The sequence below is a fragment of the Salvia splendens genome, chromosome 3, assembly GCF_004379255.2.
Source record: "Salvia splendens isolate huo1 chromosome 3, SspV2, whole genome shotgun sequence".
Lineage (NCBI taxonomy): Eukaryota > Viridiplantae > Streptophyta > Magnoliopsida > Lamiales > Lamiaceae > Salvia > Salvia splendens.
The window spans coordinates 18,653,316-18,674,140 of record NC_056034.1 but is presented as its reverse complement, the minus strand read 5'-3'; the positions used below and the strand labels follow the sequence as shown (position 1 = coordinate 18,674,140).

The 20,825-nt window shown below is 38.1% G+C and overlaps 3 protein-coding genes across 4 annotated transcripts; 1 reads left to right on the top strand and 2 right to left on the bottom strand.

The window, feature by feature from the left end:
- The first annotated feature begins 6,104 nt into the window (after nt 1-6,104).
- LOC121795348 (trafficking protein particle complex subunit 6B-like) lies at nt 6,105-9,255 on the top strand. The gene is made up of 4 exons (XM_042193873.1): nt 6,105-6,382; nt 7,945-8,062; nt 8,142-8,370; nt 8,922-9,255. The coding sequence occupies exons 1-4, from the start codon at nt 6,231-6,233 to the stop codon at nt 8,948-8,950; spliced, it is 528 nt and encodes a 175-aa protein (XP_042049807.1). The 5' UTR covers nt 6,105-6,230; the 3' UTR covers nt 8,951-9,255.
- A 295-nt stretch (nt 9,256-9,550) lies between these two features.
- On the bottom strand, nt 9,551-13,841 carry LOC121795347 (aspartic proteinase 36-like). Of its 2 annotated transcripts, none has more exons than XM_042193871.1 (12): nt 13,463-13,841; nt 13,256-13,376; nt 12,087-12,514; nt 11,832-11,988; nt 11,668-11,750; nt 11,480-11,576; nt 11,270-11,342; nt 10,991-11,197; nt 10,782-10,912; nt 10,507-10,608; nt 10,337-10,434; nt 9,551-9,994 (listed from the first exon to the last, which is right to left on the bottom strand). In XM_042193871.1, exons 1-12 carry the CDS (start codon nt 13,714-13,716, stop codon nt 9,814-9,816), a joined length of 1,932 nt encoding a protein of 643 aa, XP_042049805.1. In that variant the 5' UTR covers nt 13,717-13,841; the 3' UTR covers nt 9,551-9,813. The 2 variants fall into 2 exon arrangements, with proteins under 2 accessions (XP_042049805.1, XP_042049806.1); XM_042193872.1 differs by having other exon boundaries at nt 10,782-10,906.
- A 1,918-nt stretch (nt 13,842-15,759) lies between these two features.
- On the bottom strand, nt 15,760-20,354 carry LOC121793432 (zeta-carotene desaturase, chloroplastic/chromoplastic-like). The gene is made up of 14 exons (XM_042191436.1): nt 19,995-20,354; nt 19,715-19,839; nt 19,491-19,625; nt 19,226-19,298; nt 19,046-19,119; nt 18,691-18,795; nt 18,146-18,390; nt 17,966-18,053; nt 17,367-17,409; nt 17,124-17,280; nt 16,897-17,025; nt 16,745-16,817; nt 16,282-16,446; nt 15,760-16,080 (listed from the first exon to the last, which is right to left on the bottom strand). The coding sequence occupies exons 1-14, from the start codon at nt 20,143-20,145 to the stop codon at nt 15,946-15,948; spliced, it is 1,698 nt and encodes a 565-aa protein (XP_042047370.1). The 5' UTR covers nt 20,146-20,354; the 3' UTR covers nt 15,760-15,945.
- Between the last annotated feature and the right edge of the window lie 471 nt (nt 20,355-20,825).

Genomic DNA, 20,825 nt, shown 5'->3' with positions numbered 1-20,825 from the left:
TTAATACTATATACATTGTCTTGATCTATGTATTATCATCCTTATTGGTGGCAAATCGTGTGGGTTGGGTCATTAATAACCCAACACAATAAGACAAATCGAATCCAACCTGTTAACTGTCAACCCGAATATGAACCCGATCTACTACCTTCACATCCGAACATAATCCGCACCTGACACGAACTCGTTAGTGACATGATATAATATGAGTTGCACGACACGATAACTACCCGAACCTGATATTACACAATTAAACATGTTTTTTAAACCCGACTTACATGATAAAAATTCGTTTTACACGATTTAAACTTGATTGACAGGAAATTAAAGATTTAAAGTAAAGCATAAATTTTTAAAAATTATGAAAATAACTAATATTGTTTCTTAATGGGTTATCCACATCCAACCCGAAATTATCGAGTTTTTAAGGGATTAATCCGACTTGGCCCAGACCCATTAATTTCATACGGATTATCGTGCCGTGTTAGAGATTGTGAACTCTAATCCTTATTTATTTTGTACATACATGTATGATCATCCCCCAACACCCCATCCAGCTTAATCGTGTCAGATGCTCGTGTTACCGATATTGGTGCTTATTTAGTTTTGTTCGTTTAATTGAATTGAAAATGTACCCGATTATGGATTTGTCTCGACCATGAAATTGAAACCGAACTGATGGGGCGATCAATTAGTCTGTTAGATAACTTGAACCGAATTAAAAAGTGAAATTAACATGATTCAAATTTATTGTCGTTAATAACAGCTCCACGTTAAAGCTAACCACTTTCTCTCTACTAAAAAACTGCTCAAAACTTGTAGTTTAACTCTTTAATTTAAATTGTTTTTCACAAAAAATATACTCCTACATACTTAGATTAATGGTAATTTTACAAGGTATCCACAGAGGTGGATATGTTCAAACCAATAAATTTGATAAATATTTTATATTTGTTCATACATTTTCGAACAGCAGTCAACTGTATATTAACTGATACTACTATGTTTTTTCCTAGAAATTGGTATATATTTTGCATTTAAACTAATATGATCGATGTATCCACAGACGTCCTAATTACACATACAATTTGCAATGCAAAAAATGTTGGCAAAGCAAAACATAAAAGTTCTCTATAGCATCTGTATTTGTTAATACGCAATTGACTATTTTCCAAATATATATAAACATGATATAAACATTTTTAACTTTTTAAATCTCAGCATGTGAAATTAAAATTTTGTTAGTTAAATTAGAGCATCTGCAATAGCAGACGAACGCACGCCCTAGCGACCGGCTAGCGGCTCAGGCGTCGCGTTCGTCCGCTATTGCAGTCGGCGAAAGCGGGACGGACGAACGGGGTGGACGAGCGGTCGTCCCGGTGTGATGGCGTTAGCCGATATTGTGATGACGCAATCGGCGAGCGCTATTTTTGTTTTTTTTAAATATTTTATTTCAACTCTATATATATGGCTTGTTGCACTTCATTTCATTTACACCACTTGTATTAACGAGTTTCTCTTTCTCCACTCTCATTTCTATTGAAGATAAATGGATCACGATAGTGACTCTCCCGCCACGAGAGAATCACAAACGCCGACGTTCCCCGTCGGAGGTGGAAGAAATGCGGGTGGAATGGGCGGGAACGCCGGCGGAATGCCAGGGATGGTCGGGAGAGGGGGGAATGATGCCCGGAAGGCGGGGATGAGAGCTTGGGATGCCGAGGATGACTGCGGGGATGCCCGGTATGAGTGTCGGGATGGGGGGAATGATGCCCGAGATGGCAGGGATGGGCGGGATGATGCCCGGGATGGGGAGCGGCTTGGGAATGGGTCTGCAGGGCATGTCTGCCGCTGCCGGAGGCAGTAGATCGGTGGTCCCCCAATCGCCTGGGGACAATGTCTATCGGCCCTCTCTGGATTTTTTGACAGGTGGCTCCCAGGTCCCTACTCCACCAGATACTCAGTTCACTAGCTGCGAGACTTTCTCATTGGAGGAGTTGAGTCTTTCTCCGATTAGGGAACTTTCCACACAGGTGGTAGGGCGTCGAGGTGCTTCGACAGGGAAGTCGAAGAAGAAGGGCAAGGGGGTGGCAGGTGAGTCTTCGTAGCCGGGGGGACGAGGGGGAGGCCGGTGAGGGAAGGAGGTTCGTCTGGAGTCCAGAGGAGTGTGTGGCTGTGGCAAAGGCCTGGATCAATGTTTGTGAAGATCTCATTCGGTCGAATAATCAGTCCATCGACAGGATGTGGACTAGCATCTCCAAGGCCTACGAAATATTTAAGCCGAGGGGTGTGAAGTATCACACGTCTGAGGAGAACCGGAAACAATGGGAACGGATAAAGGCTGCCGTCTCCATATTTTCCGTCATCTACGACAACAACGTCCACACGATGACCAGCGACATGAGCATGGAGGATGTGAAAATGCTGTCGATGCATCAGTTCCCTGCTGGCTGGCTGAAGCGGACGAGGCTCAATCTCTCCGGCGAGTACAGCAGCAATGCCGGTTCCCACGACCTCTTCCACGATGCCGAAGAGGCCCCTCCACCAGTTTCCCGCCGCCGTTGCCCGGTTGGGAAAAAAACGGTAATGCGGATGTCTAGGGGAGCCTCGAGCGGGTCCCCGGAGATCCTAGCTCCCAGTACCTAGCCTAGTGCAGCTCTCACCGACCTCGCGCATATGCAAGTGCAGAGGAACTTGTTCGAGGCCATACAGGAGTGGAACACAGCAACGGACCCCAAATACAAGGACTTTCTGGAGAGCCTCATCCATGATATGAGGCGCGGTTTGGGGCTGACACCCCCGCAGGGGTGCCGCTGGAGGAGTTGTTAGGGACTACGAAGAGTGAGACGGGGGCCGCGTGTGGTGAAGCTTGGAGATGATTTTTTTTGTTGCACTATGTATTTTTTTAATTGAAATATGTATGTTTTTTTTAAATAAAATGGTTGTAATTTCTCCATATTCGTACCGAATTTTTAATTCCGTATTTGTGAATTTGTGCATTTGTTTTATTGGCTAGGACGTCGGCTAGTCCTAGTGCTAGCATATTACTGAACTGTGGGATGTCCTAGTGATATGGCAGACTGTGAAATATCTTAGTGATGTGGCGGGAAGTATTTTTGGTTAATGGCCAGTCTTACCTAGTGTGGATGCTATAAGAATTTGATAGTAGTATTAAAAGTCTTACCTAGTGTGGATGCTATAAGAATTTGATAGTAGTATTTTAATACAAAGAAACACGAATAAAAAAGATTTCCTCATTGGAGTGGGAAAAATATTGCACCAAGATCAGCGGAAGGGATCACCTCATACCTTCCCTAATACATTTTATAATACACCATTAAATAGTTGACAAGTGGAACCTATTTTATGGTTAACAAAGTTATTTCTAGAAATTATTCCATAGTTTTGTTATTTCATGCACTTTTGCTTATTCTATTTAATCAAAGAATCTACGTAAATTGTTAAAAATATTTAATAAGTCAAATTTTTTTTACTTCAAAATATTTATATAAAAAGATTAATTTTTTATGTATTATATCAAATTTAAAATTTCTTTTTTATTTCTTTTCTAATTTTATTGCGATTATATAATTTTTAATATTGTAAAAGATGTCGATCTTAAATAAAAATGCAATTAACCAGAATTTGACCAAATATCATGTTTTATATAGCTATTATCGAAATACAAAATAATATAAAAAATATAGTACTCCATAAAAATAATTAAAAAATTTTAATTAATTAATTTTTTGATATAATTAGTTGATTCTATTATAATGAAACCGAATTTTTAAAAAAATATAGTCAACTAATTATGTCAACCTTTTTTAACTTAATAAAATTTGCAGTTATTTTTATAGAATATATAAAATAAATTTTATATTGAGATAATAGCGATATAAAACATAAAATTTGATCAAGCTTTAGTTTGTTCACAATTTTATATAAGAGCGACATTCTTTTAGTGATATTAAAAGATAAATCATCAAAGTAAAATAAAAAAAAAGAAATAAAAAGGGAAATTTTTGACATTTTTATATTTTTCAGAATACGTAAAAGTTACATTTTCTCTTATAAATCTTTTTAAAAATTAAAATTTGACTTATGATATTTGTTTAATAAGAGTTAACAAAATTATTTTGATTAAATATGGTAGTAAGAAAGTGCAGGGAATAATTTCCAGAAATAACTTTTTTAACCATAAGAGCATCCACAACCGTGCTCTTGCCAGCGGTACGGTTGTGGGCCCGGGCGGTACTATTCATGCCTGCTCTCTGGCAAGAGCACAACACCCACAACTGTGCTCTTCCGCAAGGACGAGCACAATTAATATAAAATTCAATTAAACAATAACATTTCCATAATATTAAAATCCATTTAAAAACCATAATAAATATTACAAATTACAAATAAAATTAAAAAATACATAATTAAAATCCTAAAAATTAAAAATTACATAATTAAACTCCTAATAAGACTACGCATCCGGCGGGATCAACCCCAATTGTTTTTGGAGACCTTTTATCATGGTCTCGTGTGTTTCAAGTTGCGTGGGGGTCATAGATGACCTATCGGCCATATTGAGTTGGCTTAAGAGCATCCACAGCGAGTTGTTCGGGGGTGGAGGTGGCACATAGGGAGCGGGAGCGGCTTCAGGAGTGGCTTCGGGAGTCGAGCCGCGACGACGGTTGGCCGCCGCCTTCTTCCTTCCTTGGGGGCGGCGTTGGGAACCGCTCGGTCCGGCGTCGGGGCTACCCAAGTTAGCTCCGGCGAGTTGGCTAGCCACTTCTTCCGAGCCGGAGTCGGATAGGGCTACTGACCTTGATCGTTTGGAGGAGCCGCTAGAGGAGGATGTTATGCCTCCCTTATACTTCGGGTGCGTCCGCGTCTCCTGCCAAACGTTAAGATATTTGAACGACTTACCGTTCATGGATTGGTAGGTGCTCAGCGCGGCGGTGATGATGTCGACCTCGCTTCGGCCGCTCCCGGCATTCCGGGACTCCTGGATGAAATAGCCGTTGAACTTGCCAATTTCTTCGTTGGCTCGGCCGATGCAGTTGCGCACCATACTCTCGTTGCGCTCGATCGTTCCGGGCGGCCGGTTTGCATTGTACCGGCTAGAGACGCGCCACCAAAAGTGATCGCCGGATTGGTTCGTTCCAACCACCGCATCTTCGGAGATTTCCAAGTACTCCTTTAACAATCTTTCCATCTCCGCCGGTGAGTACGGTGTGCGGACACCGGCGCGAGATGGAGGAATCGGCATTTGAGAAGGGGCGCGAGGCCTAGGCTCCGGTGTCCACCCCGTAGCGCCCTTCGGAGGCACCTTGGTCGTCGATTGGGTATGGACGGTAGCCACCCGGAACGGCCGAATCTTGGGTTTGAGGAGGGGCCGAATATTCCGTTTCCGGACTAGGAAACGGTTGTGAACTGAACCATTCGGGGTTCCAACTGTGGGAGCCCGAAGGGTTATCGTCTTGGCCGGACATAGTGATGTTGTAGGGTATGAGAGAATGAAGATGAAAATGGATATGAGAGAATGGATATTGGAGAATGATGATGAGAGTTGTGTAGTTTGATGTGAATTTTTGGGGTGAAATTGGGGGTATTTATAGATGAAAGTGTGTATTTTTGGGGTAAAAAAAATGAAAAAAAAATTTAAAAAGGTGTAAAAAACGGTTATAAACGGATATATTTTTTTGGGGAAGTGAAATTCTTTTTTATTTTTTATCGGTTTTTTTAATAAAAACCGATTTTAAAAAAAAATAAAAAAAATGTTTAAATGCAACGGTCGAGCCGTTGACGAATGGGAGCGCGCCACGTGTGCGTCCGCTGGCACGGACGTGCTCGATACATCTAGCAGCGCCGTGCCAGCGGCCCGAGCGCAGCGGCGGCGGATGGCGTCCGTGCCAGCGGCGCGGACGGCGGTGGCGACGGACGCCACCGCTGCACATGCTCTAAAATAGGTTCCACTTGTCAACTATTTAATGATGTATTATAAAATATATTATGCAAAGTATGAGGTGATCCCTTCCGCTAAAATAGGTTCCACTTGTCAACTATTTAATGATGTATTATAAAATGTATTATGCAAAGTATGAGGTGATCCCTTCCGCAAAATCAGGGTTCCAAAATCAGAAAATCAGATCACATTTAATAATCGAAATCTTAGCTCGATTGATTTCGATATATCAATACACAGAGACGCAAAGGAGAGAAAAGTAGCGAATATGGTGAGAGAAGTATCGGAAAGCTGTGTGGAGAGTTTGCTGTCGGAGATAGTGCTATCGTATTGCTCAGGCTTCTACGCCAACAAGCCCGAACTCGCAGCGCGGAGGATCGAAGCCATTGGCTTTCAGGTCGGTCACCAATTAAGTGAAAGGTCAGTTGATATTTTTCTAGGATTGTTAGATTCCAGAAATGTGATGAATTGATGTCCTAAATAGGGAATTTTCAAGGATTGTGAAATTTGCAGAATTTTGATGCAGCCGAGAGAAATCACCCTATTTTTGAGGGGTTTGTGCAACCTAGGTGTCGATTTCGACTTGCATTCGCGCAAGAATTCTTGAAAACTTAAATCATGAGAATGATCTTATCGATTTCGTTGAGCTTATTTCGTATACCGGAAGTTTGGTTAGAGCGTGAGGTGATCGTTCAGTAAGTCCATTTGCTTGAAGCAATATTGGATCACAACTTTAATATGAGCGCCTAACATCCATCAGTGATACTACTAGTTTCATTCATATGCAGCATTAGTCCCTCTTGATAATGCCTCCCTTAGCTCCCTAGTAAGATATGACCCTAATGTATGATTTCAATGTGGTCATTTATGTAAAATTTGCTTAGATAATTTTTTAATTTGAAATAGTTCGGTATCATATGGGATCTAATCAAGTTTTCCATAGAGTAGTTCAGGTAAACCAGATTAAAAAAGGCGTCTTTGACTCTTGGTAAATTTGGCACTTGTATTTCTGCAATTGTTAGATAAAGATCCTATACAGGGCATAGCCATGCATATAATGGAAATGTGGAATATATACTTATATCATGGCCTCGGCCCTAGCTTAAGTTTCAAATTCAGAACTCATACATCTGTAGCCAATCATTGCAGCTGACTCTTTTAATTTTGCATATGGTCACCTATAAATAGAGAGTGAATATTCTATGAGACTAAACATGTATCATGTGGGTTTAGTTATGACAATATGGCTTGTTGAATGAGGTTTTGTTGTGACAATATGGTCCAGATTAGTTCTAAGACTTGAGTAACATCTTAACTTCATGTATGATATATTGTCCTTGTACATTGATGTTAATTAGTGGCCAACAGAAATTATATCTCATATAGTAATGCATAATTACTAATTATGTTTGAATGTCATTGTCTGATACAAGATGAATACCAAACACGGATTTTAATAAGGGAAGGATGTGCAATTGACAGACTGAAGTGGGATTCTGATTTCATGGCTAATTGGTTATAAACCAAAAGATGTATAGGGTGGAGCAAATTGTTTTTTGAGACATACAACTATTCTGCATCATCTGAACATTGCAATAGGATTGATATTTAACTGTAGTAAATGCATTATATATTGATACTTGATAGAAAATGTTGGAAGTTTAACAGATTTAGGGGGGGTGACTCAAATTAGCATTTTTTCTGCATCATATCAGTTTTCTTATCTGTCATGCATCTGACTACTTGAAGTTGAAGAAACAATACTAGTGTATGATAATTTTTCACTTCACACGCTGAGTTTAGATCATTATTTATCTTACCTCAGTTCGCATTTCTTTCGACTAGTCATTTCCGCTTTATGGTTTCTCTTTCTTTTGGATTCAGCACAACAAAGTCCTTTTTGAGAGAGAACTTTCCTATCCAAATACAGAATGTTTTGATTTACATATTTTTCATCCCCATCCTTTCAATTTCCCACTTAGGTACACAATGGATCGACCAAGGTTCACCGATAACCTGGAGGCCATCAAATTTATCTGTAAGGACTTTTGGTCCGAACTCTTCAAGAAACAGATAGATAACTTAAAGACAAATCATAGAGTAAGTACCAGAATTTGAACACAGGTTCATATTACTCTTATGCGAAAATTGATGACATAAACCTTAATTTTCCTCGCAGGGTACTTTTGTATTGCAAGATAATCGATTTCGATGGCTAGCACATATGTCTATCGACCCATTAGTTCAAGCATCTGGCAATATTCAAGATCCTTCAGCAATGGCGGAAAACAAATCCGCTCAGGCTACTGGAATGCACCTATACTTTCCTTGTGGAATTATAAGAGGAACACTTTCAAATTTGGGAATAGAATGTGCAGTTTCTGCAGATATATCCAACCTCCCAGCATGTGAACTTATTACCTTAATTACATATAATAGTTTTAGCTATATATAGAGGGAGAAGTTAATTGCTACATGAATGCTCGTGCTTAAATGATGTAGTTGTGCCATTCATTACCTTTACTTATCAGTAACATTTGTGCACTATATTCCCAAAAACTCCTGAAGGTTTAGTGTTTCTCACTTCCTTGACTTGATGCACATTGTCAAGCCCTCACCCTGTGATGCACTCTGCCAGCCTTCCTCTAGCCCCCCCCCCCCCCCCCCCCCCCCTATAATACTCCAGTCGTTGTGTTGGTCTATCTGATGTCCAATCCATCTTGCCCTCTGTGGTCTTATCTTCTTTTCTTTTGTGTTCCTTTGAAGAATCACGCAGTAACTGGTTATAACAAACACAGTTATGTCCCTGATCTCCCAGACTACTGTTGCACAATGCCTTTATATGTTGCATTTTTGCTCTTTGGGGAAAGTTTGAATGCATTGCATTTTCTGAAGCCAAACATAGTCACACTTGACATTTCTGTAATTTTCTAAAATTGAATGCTTTTTCTTCATGCAGGTTCTTTCGTTATCCGAATAAAAGCCTGATAGTCCATCATAAAGGGCCGGAGATGCTGGTTGATGCTGCTGTGTTAAAACTTTTTTTCATTCTTACAGTTGGAGATCATAATCTCTAGTATACCACCTACCCCATCTTTGTGTTAATTATGCATGACTAAGTTGTCTTATTTACTGGATTGATGTTAGAAACCTTGTTATTTCAATCTGCTGTGCTATTCATTACCAGACTTTTGGTTTTGTAAAGTCTACATCTGTGAATTTTTGGACAGATGCGTACTGATCTTTGAAAATTTCCAGGTTAATAGTATTAACTAATTTTCCTGCTTTTTTTAGCAATGGAATTAGAAATACTATAATTCTAATAGATTAACTCTATTTTTGTATTTATACCGGATTCTCTTGTTCATCTTGCTTGATTAATCTTATCAAATATAACGAGTTTTGAGGAGCTTTAGAATTTGGATCTTCCGAAAATAGGAATTTATTAGACTTTATATGGATTTGAGTTGATCGTGATAGGACCTTTAAAATTTGTTTATTTACCAATAAAAAAAAGTAAGCATATAAATTGAAGTGTAGTAAGGGAAACATACATTGTAGTGCGGAAGAGGATAAAGAAGTCGAGAGTTAATGAAATGACAGACATGCCACCAGAAATGTTTTTCAACATTACTTATTTATAGTCTATAGATGCTGTGTAAAAATGTCCCTGTCACTAAACATTCTAAATTTATAAAAAGAAGAATTCGCCGTAATGGCAGCAGTGGTTTCTGAGATGAAATTCTGCTATACAGATCGCACCGCCTTCAATTTCACCTATTGCTACAGAGCAAAACGAATCAGAGGTACTAGTCAGTCACAAGCTGAGTATCAAACCAAAATTCACTTCTCTAGTTCTGCAAAGGCTGGAGTTCCTGCTCTGCTACAACCGAATCAACCGGTTTGTACGGGACTTCAGCCTGCCTCTGCTTCCTCCTCCAGATAAACCATCCCCCAGATGCCACTAGTCCAATTACAACCACTACAGAAAATGCTATGACCAAAGCCAAATAATGCTGTTTCCACCATGTCCTAGACAAATGCAATCATACTCATATTTAATACTAACGAAACTTTGATTATAAGATTCTGAGAGTCTTATTAATACTATAATATATTGTTCCAACAAAATAATCAAAACTTAAAAAATTTCATAATACATGCAATAAGAAAAACTTGAAAGCGCAGATATGCGTGAATGTAATCATATTTCAGTACATAGATAGGAAAATACTATCCTCCACTAAAGACAAGAAAATCTTCCTTAACAATTTATAGAATAGAAAATTGATGGAGCCTAATTTTCCTTAGCTAAAAAGAGAATTGCCATGCCTAGCATTAAATGTAAAACAATAAAAGAACATTTCAATTTACCTCTTAGGTGGTGGCTCCATGCTCCATTCAGACAATTTGTAGCTTCCAAAACTATCAGGGAGATGCAACTCATTTCCACTCAACCTGGATAAAATTTTCTAACAAAAGATAAAAAAGATGTTAATCTAAACGGCGCTAGCACCTTATAACCAAAATGATGAAACTCTTACCGTAGCGGTACTATTGGAGATATAATCATCAGATTGTGCTGGATAAATAGCCCATTTTAACAGCGTCTCATTCCCCCAAGCAGTGTAGTTCGTCAACTGAACCTGTTATTGCACACATCTCAAAGGTAAGTCACAATGTGAATGTCGCAGGGTTAAAATGCAAAGAATATTGTAGTACCACAAAAGTCCAATTTTAAAAAGAAAACAGAAAATCAAACTCAGTAACTGTACTCCGTATTAAATTCCTAAAATATCAGCAATTAGTATTGATCTACCTGAGAGGGCTTAACATCTAAATCCTTTCCAATTGACTGAACAAGTTCTGGGATGTGAGGCTTCAGCTCCGTGTAGTTGATGGTCAACAACATAGAGAATTTTATCAAGCCAATTTTAACATCTCCTGCACCTTAAGGATACCAAATGTTAAAGTAATTAAACCATTCTAATTTGGCTCACACAAAGCGAAAATAGTAACATATTAAACCTGGAGTTTGGGGTTGAGGGGGTCCAGTTGGGGCAAGTTTAGGATTCATGCCCGTGGTTGAGTTCACCTCATCTGTGTCTGAAGGAAGAGATGATGAGGCAGGCGATAAGTGAAGTCTCTCCCATAACTCGGAGCAATTGGTTTTCCAGAAACCAATCTTCTCATGCTCACGGTCATACGTTACAAGTGTATTCCGGACAATTATACCTGCCATAAGAAGAGATAAGATATCCATCCTTCAACTTTCAAATTTTGACCACAACATAAACCAGACAGTACCTCCCAAAAGAGTAGTTGACTCCTTTCCATTCTGGAAGATCCCAAGACAGTATGCACCATGGACCTTCGAGTGCTGTATTTCAGAAGAACAAGAGTGACCATAAAATCTGACTCTACTTAAATGCTAAGCGCAGCGAATATATTATGTTATTGATTGTGCATCACAGTACTAAAAAGGATATGGGGATAAAATGAAGAAAAGGATTTTACCCTGAACAGATAATTTTCGGGGGCCAACAACAGCTTTTGTCCATTACCAAATACCATTTCAGCGGATGGAAAAGCTTTTGAAAGTTGTGCAGCATCACTGGAGCAATATTGACATTTAACATCACAAATATAAGCGACAGGAAACTTATACTACTATATAGCCAATTCCACAACAAAAATCACATTACCTTCCAGCGCCTGAGAAGCAGATATCATTATAGTTAGGGTCAGGCCCTTGTATTGTTTTGAGGGATTGGGCTTCCTTCAAAATCTACATGCAAAAATGGGAGATTAGCTAAGGCATGTCTCTTAGGACTTCCAAAAGCAGTATAATCCACAAAATGAATATTACAGCTGCTTTAAAGGCCTCAAATGCAGCTTGTGGAAGATAAGCATAGGTTGTGCCACTATCCAGAACAGTTCCATGTTTGCCATCAAAAACCTTGGGATTTAGAGGCAGCTTTTTCCCAGCAACACGAATCTCATTCAGCTCTATATTGTAATATGGACTGTTGCCATCCCGAAACTAGAGTAAATGTGTGAGATCTATCAAGTGTACTTGTTAGGATAGAGCCTAACACTCAGTTGTAAGTCTTCCGAAGCGTACCTGCGAACAGGGTCGGAATTTGAAAAAACCATCTCCTTAGGAGAGGAAATTCCTCCAAGAACCATTGAACCACCACCCACATCCATTCCACCATAGCATAACGAGAATGAATCACTGATTACACCTTTATCAACAAGCTGATCCACGATACTAAGATCTCCACGACCTAAACCCATTATCCCATCAGCATGTTGGCTGTAAAGATCCCCTGTTTCCATATTCTCACATCCAAAAGTAGCTCGTTGCGGTTGTAGATCACTTAGATTGCCAAATGAAATTATGTCTACTCCCAAGACCCCACTGCTCGAACTCATTTCAGCATATTGTCTTTCATAAATACATTGTTCTCTATCAGTATCGCAATTGCAATCAATATTGCACTTTAGAGGTTCATATGTGATAGACGACTCCGGTTGGAACTTTGGATCCTATTAAAAGAAAGAGAATCTCAATAAAATTGGGTAAAAGAATACAAAATGTGTAATGTAGATTACTTGTTCATAAGGGAGTGATATAAGAACTGTAAATAGAAAAGATACAGTCACCCAAAATAGTACTACCTATGGATTATACCTAGAGCACTACTGAATCATTAAGTAAGAAAAAAGAAGGTAGTCCTTACCCAAAATGAAAAGAGAGGAAAATAGTGTCCAATAAACTGAAAATACACATGATAAAGTGCACTGATTTCACACAGACAGACCTATATGCTCCTCAATATAGTGAAGCTATGATTTTCTCCCATCTTTCTATTTCAAGTTGGCTACACCTTAGAGCATAAACCACAAAGTAAGAACTACTCATCCGCTCCCTTTGTCCATTTTGTGTTATTTGATGGGAGCATAATTCAATTCATCAGGTGGATCTCAATGGCTACGATATTAACAAATCAATGTTGGCCTTTATATATTTGAATCGATGCATAGTAGTAAATCGTTACAGGTAAAAACAGAATGCCCCAACAGTATTGTTCTCACCCTTACTCTGCAAGTTGACACTTTTTATCATTAACCAGCTAAAGTTTTGATTGGTATAAATTAATTACCAGATTTATTTCCCAGAATAATAAAAAGATGGAAATTCGAAAGTAAATAAGAGAGGCGCTGCAATCGAGGAAATTTTCAATCGCAAAACAAAGAAGAAAAGAAAGAAATTAGAGAGAAGAGAACCTGATGCTTTCCACACTGTTCACAAGTGGAGCAAGGAACATAAGTAACAGTACTGCCAGTATCAACTATGAGGGCGAAACGCTGCGGCGGAGTCCCGATCCAGAGCCGAGTGGTGTAATAGCTGCATCAGAATTGATGAGATATCCGAGATCGGATCTGGCATCGCAAGAGAAAATGTCAAATTGAAACAGAGAAGAGGACGCAAACCCGTTAAGGAGGAGATCGTCATGGAGAGGCATGCGAGCATGGGGGATGGTGCTTGCGTGGAGATGGCGGCGGGTGAAAAAGTGATCCTTGAGGGCGTGCTGCTTGAAAAAGAGGGGCAAGATCATGGCGTTGCCTCTGGTAATGGTGTTATTGAGGAATGTAAGCGAATGGTAATCCGGAGAATTCGATCGAAATACAGCGGCGGAGACGGCGGTGGTGAAGAAGAGGATGGCGAGAGTCAGTACCCAAGCCATTATATAAGGCTGGGGCGGGGCCACCGTGGATCGGTATCGCTGCAGCCGGCGGAGAGAGGGGGAGATTCAGGTGAAGTTAAAATGGAAGAGATTTTGTGGAGTACTAATTTTTTTCTCAACCTGACTTTTATTTTATGCGTGTGCTACTGCCTACTAGTATATTATTATTAGACAAAGACTTTGTAAAATTAAGATAATTATTCAACTATGACTTTTATACGGAGTAGTATTTTTTCATTTAATAAATTATATTTTCTAATTAATTTTACTCAACAATGACATACTAGAATTTGAAAACTACCCCACATTCATTTTTCTATATAGTTATACAAACTCCTACAATCATAAAATCAAATATACGCTATAGATCATCACTATTTTATTCTGGAGATTAAATATGTCCAATATCAATAATCTTCACCAATGTTATTTCTTCACATGTTTGACATCAACGATATTCATTTTCAATCTCGATTTCTTTACTTTTCGACGATATTCACTAACCAGTGTCGATTTCTTCACATTGCTATTCAAAATAAATCTTCAATTCTCGATCCCATCAAATTGCAATTTGATGGACGTTGGTATAATTTATAATTTTATTTTTTTAAAAATTTATAATAACATGTATTTGATGCAGTTTTTATTAACATTAAAATAAAAAATTAAATAGTAAGTTGACAATATTATTAGTTATAGCTAATGGTATGCACATGTATCATTTCCATGATTAGCTTCAAAATAATGCAGCATAAATCACATATACTTTCCCGTTCATAGATTTTAAAGGTTGTTTTGATTAATTAAACAAAAATAAATAGTAATAGTACTAAACTAAGAGAGTGAATAAATAAAGAAAGATCAAATAAGCAAGGAAATCCTATGTTTTTTATTTCATAACTCTCCTGCATTTCTAATTAGTTAGTACAATGTTTATTTGTCTCAAACAATACTAGGACGATACAAATATAATCATAAACCTCTTTTTAAGTTTGTTTATATTAGGGCAGAAAATTTCAACACGACACAATAACGATAGCCCAACACAAACACGCACAAAAAGTGTTTGGATGAATCTTTATTGGGTTGGTGTCCTTATCAGGTTGACCTGTGAAAAATATTATAATTTCAGGCTGATTTTGATTGGATTGATAAACCCTTATGGGGAATTATGTGCAAGATAAAATATGTTCAAAGTGGAGAATTATCTCTACTTTAGTCTTCTTTGAATCCTTATCTTGCTTTGCATTCTCGATCTCAGAGCTCCCAAATGATTTGTGAATGTATTAATGAATAAAAATATGTTGTTGATCCTTGAAATCTGGGCCATAAATTCTTATTATACTCTTCATAACATGGAAGGTAATTTTTAGATCGCTTCAGTTCATACAAGCGTGATGAATTGATGTGTTGATCTTTCGTCATTTAACATTCTAGCCTAGTGATACGAGTCTAAATTACGACTAAAAAGAAAACTCCCAGGCCCAGAGCAAAAGAAGCTACTAATACCACTCTGTTACGACTGCACTTTGCATAGGAGAGTGTGAAAAAACTTGACTAATGTGAGATTAAAGAAGATGGAATAGAAAGGGGATGAAGACGATGCCACTATGTTAGTGCAACATAATTTAAATCCTTAGCTCGAGAATTAGATGATGCAATGAGATAACTCAATCCGAAAGGATTGAGTGGAAGTTAAAAAAAACAATACCATAATATCATAAGTAATAAATTCTTGCGTCAACAGTTGTTTTAACAATGGAAGCAATTAAAAGAGTCATGTACGAAGACATGCATCACAAAGAGTCTAGTTTTAGCATTTCTCAACGCCCCTCGGACATGTATCAATTAGGTCAATTTAAGATCATTTTTGTGTATATGTATGAAAAAAAAACAATTTCAAAATAATCTTTCTATGACCTAATTGATATCTAAAAATAATCTTTCTATGTATTAGTGTTTGGTAATTAAGTTATATATGTGTGGACCACAACTTCTACTCCTTTTTCTCTATTTCTTTTATAATTAAGTAAACAAAATTAGTTGGGTTACACTCTATTGTTGAAAATAATTTTCGGAAAACACAAATTGGAAAGCGATAAAAGTAGTAGTAATAAAGAAGAAGTATATACTGAGGTAGGAACCTTGGATTCTTCAACCCAATGCCATAAAAATAAATAAAAATCATTCAACTCTGGTCTATTAGCAAAATGGAATTTATGGGGGAGTTCAGACAAGTGTTAGCTCCTCCGATGTGACAGCAAGAGCATTCCGTAGCTCCACCAGCTCTTCTCCTGCGTCGCATATGTAGGCCGATGCTTGTCTACCCGACAGTGTCGCTCCTTCCATGCTATCGATGTAATCCTGTTACACAATATCAGATCCATCAAAGTTATGATTGCAAACAAGCCAGCCAAACTACTCCCATCTCAACTCCGTGAAAACCTTAAGCTCAACACTAGCTAGCTCGTGAGCAGCCTCGTTAACTGAACTAGGTACAAAATGCCAAATTTATCAAACAGTAGCATGAACGCAAAACCAAACTGTAAAATGTAAGAGGCTAACCTGTTTAGTGTAGGAGCCAGCCAGGAAGAAGTTCTTGATTGGTGTCTTCTGGTCTGGTCTAAATGGATCCTTACCTGGCCCTTCTCGATACAACGACTGTGCAATTTTTACAACAGATGACCAGGTAACCTCCAGACCTTGTGAAGATGGGAAGAGCTCCAAAACCTAATGTCGACAAATCATTATCAGCACGGGCAACATGATAACAAATATTGGTCAGGGCTTACCAAAAGCTTTTAGAAACAATTCTGATATATGTCATAAAGCATAAAAGACAATTGAGAAGTTAAAAGCATAAAAATAAGTATAATCAGAGTTCGGAGAGTCGCCTAAGTTGCCAGTGAAAAATCATAAACCAGTTGCTAAAAACATAGCGCTTTTTCCTCCCAATAGTCAACAGTTTTATCTACTAGACTAGTAGCTTTTCTCAAAAGAGCCAAGCAGTGGAAGTATGGCAGCCTACCTGCTTTGACACTCTCCGTATGATTTCCTCATTCGGTAGACGCATGTAAGGGTCCCCAGGAGTAAGTACACATCTATTAACAGACAACATAGTGAGCCAATGCAGAAACCATACAGAAAAGATATAACTCGAGGTAAGTAGCATTCACTTACTGAAGCAAGGAGCCATGGCCCTCGAGGTAATAATTCTCTGGTGACGAGAGGGCAAGGTCTGCAAAACATGAGAAATCTGCATCCGGAGTGTAAAGTAGGTTGTCCAGGCCTGCAGCTTTCCTCAATTGCCTGACCATCTAAGAGTTAATAGTTTGACAGAAAAACACAAGCTATTTAAGGTAAAGAAACTATGACTGTAGTAAAAGTAGATGCTAGATAACGCTCACCTTGCACGTTCCAAGTCCCTTAGCTCTGTAACCCAACCATTATATCGCAGTTGCACTGTCACAACGGGTACTCCCACCAATTTATAAATATTGTCAAAGAATTTCGAGTCCCTCCAGCTCCGGGGAAGTAATCTTTTAATTCCGGGGACATCACAAGCTGCAAACAAAAAAAAGCTTCCAGAGTTTATCCAGCAAGAAGAAAAAAGAGAAAAGAGAAACAATGGCATGTTCATGCTCACTGACCTGCTACATAAACATCAGCTTTTATGATTTGCTTTTGAGTAGCCTGAATCACAAAAGACAAGTTAATCATAAATCAAGCCAGGCAAGCACTATAAACTCACACCAATATTTAATCATTATATAAGGAACACAGCCTTAAGATCATAAGTTTTGCAAATGAATTATAAGACACTACATCCCTTAGCAATCAATTTCAGAATTTGATCAAAATAATGACAACATCACATAAATTGGCAATCTGGGATGATAACAATTTTCTTTTCTAACAATATTTATTTTCCAACACAAGAGCACCGGGTTCAATTAACAAAGAAATGATGCCGATGTAAATATTATTTTACACCTTATTGGCACATTTGTTTTGCATGAGAATTATATATACTTAAATTTGACTAAGATACTTTAACAAGGTTCGGTATCATCACCAAGATACTCCAAAAAACATAGTGCATATGAATGGCAAATTCACAATTTAAGAATCTCAAGTTTTGGCAATCGAAATGCATCAAATACACTTCCATTAGCAGCTTTACAAATGCATACTTGAACAACAGGTTAGGACAGGGTGAAAAATAAATTGTCTGAATAGATGTGTGAACCTTTGACATGGCTAGCCCCTTTACATATACACTTCCATCAGCAGCTTTATCGTATAGGATTTCTCTGCATCCCCACCTCATATGGAACCTAAGATGAGAAACAATAAAAAGAAATTAATCTGTCAACCAACCCAAGAACTGTAGGTACATATATAACAACCAGTATGTATTTGTGGTCACCTGCCACCCTTTGCCAAGATATAGTCTTTGATAGGACCACTCAAATAAACATCTGGAGAACCTTTAAGCATACGGAGTAGGGAGGCCTCGGTTTTAGTAGCAAAAAGTGAAAATATAGTGAGCATACAGCGTGCGCTAATATTATCACAGTCGATGAATCCCAGGGCATAAGAAACAGGATCCCACATCTTCTGGATGCTCTTGCGAGTCCCCCCTTTAGACATAAACCAATCCGAGAAGCTAATCTGTTGTAGTATATAACAATGCAATTACTAGAAGCCAATATAGATATGAAAGTATAAATTAAATGTAGCTACATAAAATTATAAAACAAAGTATACATAACCCTCTAGGATTCTGCTTCGCTGATCCGGAGTGAAATAGACTTATATCACAAAATGAATAATTATTCTACTTTATCCCTCTGTTGTTCATATTTTATTCCCTCTAAAAACCTTAATCTTGTGCTCCTACTCTTGATATGCAACTTTCACAAAAACTTCACAGATAAAATAGGAAAGAGGCTAAGGAGAGAGAACACAGACATTATCTAGATCCCGTATGTCCCGCATAGCTCCATCTGGATCAACAAGGGCCCTTACAACTGGACTAAGGGCGAGTGCCAGTGCGTTTCTTGCTTTATCATAAGGCTGCACATAACAGGGAAACACATAATTCTTTAACTGCAAAGACAACAACATACAGAAACCATAGCTTTTTCCTTACACTGCCTACCGTCAGTTTAAATATAGCTAATATCTGAAAGCTCTTTTCACCAAGACAAGTAATCATGATCAGAGCTAAAAACAACCTAGATGAGATACCACTATGCCACACGATGATAAACTATAATATTGTTCCTTCAGTGAAACAGACAGACATGCAGCGAGCACTGGGTACCTCGAGCTGATTAGTCGTCAAGAATGCGTTAATTCCATGAAGTGGCGCTCCAATTGGTAGGCGGAAATCAAGTTCTGCAATTGGAGATGCAATGAAATCAAACATGCGGTGTTTTATATGATTGCACCACCCCTTCGATATACGAACTGTTTGATTATTTTTAAATCAAATTGATCATACCACCAATTTCACCGCCTTTGTTGACAAAAGTGTGAGTATGATCCTTCACAAGCAGATTTTTCTCACCTCCAACCTGTGAAAATTTTGGTGACATATAATTAGGCCATCACATAAAACATGATTGTCTATTCCCTAACCTATTTCTGATTTCAGGAACATTCACTTCAGATACAGTTATGCAACCTATATCTAATCTAGCTATTTCCACAAGAAAATCAAGAACACATCCATGTCGTTTCCAACAAGGAGGAGAAGTTGGTTTTACCTTTTTCAATAAACGAAACAGATTGTTGTAGCATCCAAAGAAAACGTGCAGTCCCATTTCAATATGATTACCCTTTTTGTCTACATAAGAACCAACTTTTCCACCTATGAAAGACCTCGAGTCATATATATCCACCTGCATTTGTATCCATAGCTCATAAAATGATACATACAACTATATTCCATTAAAACAGAATTACGTATCAAGGCAACAATTTAATTTACCTCATGGCCTTGGTCCAAAAGCTCCACTGCAGTCGACATGCCAGCAAGCCCAGCTCCGATAATCGCCACTTTTAGCTTCGGGCCGCGGTAATGCTCAGGTTCTGGTGGAAATAAACCTTTTGGAGCTACAAGGCAAAGAATCAAAATGAGACGAACATCATCAAAAAACTATGAGAAAAACTAGAATCAAGCAAGTCCCACACAACAAAAATTAAACTTGATAAAACCTCCGAAATTCGAAACCAATTCTGAAAGCGATCAACAGCTCAATTTCACCTACCATTAGTTCTCATGTCGGAAACATTGGAGTCCAAATCAGAGCGGATGGTGACCCTGCGGACTCTATTGAGCTGTTTAGCAGATGATCCAATACGGAAACCCGAGCGGTTCCCATTTGCAGGAAGGCAAAGAGAAGCGGAAGAAGCAGCCATGCACCACACCAACTCCTCCTTCAGCTGCTGCTGCGGATTGAATTAGTATTCACAAATAGGAGTAGCGAATTGATATAGAACAGGAGGAGGAGTGATGAATGGTTATTTGTAGGTGGAATCCTAAGAGAAGAAGATGCTGATGGTGAAATTTGTCTCGACTCCAGGCCGAATTTAGAGCTCTGTCATTTGCTGGTGCGTGTATGAGTATCTGTGTATTTATTTTAATTTTGTTGGTGGAACTGATTTTTTTGGCACCGATATTCGTTAATATTTTATTGAAACTTTAAAAATGAGTATAGGTTGTTGCATAGCTCACCTTCCCCTAGAGCATCCTTCCCAACGCTTATATTACAAACATCATTTTAATTATATATCTACAATTGTTTTTTACAAACTTGCCTTGTAAATATGGAGTAGTATAATTTTGTTTAAAAAATAATTATATTTATATTGAATTTTGTGAGTATTTTTATAATTTTCAATATCTCTACATTTTATAGCACTAATTGAAATTTCCTTCTCTCATGATTTCTCAATTTGCATTTCTATTCTTACAAAGTTGGTATCATACGAATTCACGAGACTAAATAATCCAACTATAGTTCTTGGTTTTTAATTTTTCAAAATTTTTAAATCGTAAGTATATTTTCAAATTTCATAAGAATCTCAAATTTTATCTA

What these genes read in the sequence shown, in the direction of transcription:
- LOC121795348 (XM_042193873.1), top strand. Translation starts at nt 6,231, where the DNA reads ATGGTGAGAGAAGTATCGGAAAGCTGTGTGGAGAGTTTGCTGTCGGAG. An exon ending in GGTCACCAATTAAGTGAAAG is followed by an intron (nt 6,383 to 7,944) that starts GTCAGTTGATAT and finishes TTTCCCACTTAG; the next exon opens with GTACACAATGGATCGACCAA. An exon ending in TATATCCAACCTCCCAGCAT is followed by an intron (nt 8,371 to 8,921) that starts GTGAACTTATTA and finishes TTCTTCATGCAG; the next exon opens with GTTCTTTCGTTATCCGAATA.
- LOC121795347 (XM_042193871.1), bottom strand. Translation starts at nt 13,716, where the DNA reads ATGGCTTGGGTACTGACTCTCGCCATCCTCTTCTTCACCACCGCCGTC. An exon ending in TTGAGGCCTTTAAAGCAGCT is followed by an intron (nt 11,751 to 11,831) that starts GTAATATTCATT and finishes TTTTGCATGTAG; the next exon opens with ATTTTGAAGGAAGCCCAATC. An exon ending in TAGATGTTAAGCCCTCTCAG is followed by an intron (nt 10,609 to 10,781) that starts GTAGATCAATAC and finishes GTGCAATAACAG; the next exon opens with GTTCAGTTGACGAACTACAC.
- LOC121793432 (XM_042191436.1), bottom strand. Translation starts at nt 20,145, where the DNA reads ATGGCTGCTTCTTCCGCTTCTCTTTGCCTTCCTGCAAATGGGAACCGC. An exon ending in TTTTGGACCAAGGCCATGAG is followed by an intron (nt 19,626 to 19,714) that starts GTAAATTAAATT and finishes ATACAAATGCAG; the next exon opens with GTGGATATATATGACTCGAG. An exon ending in CTGGCTCCTACACTAAACAG is followed by an intron (nt 16,081 to 16,281) that starts GTTAGCCTCTTA and finishes ATTGTGTAACAG; the next exon opens with GATTACATCGATAGCATGGA.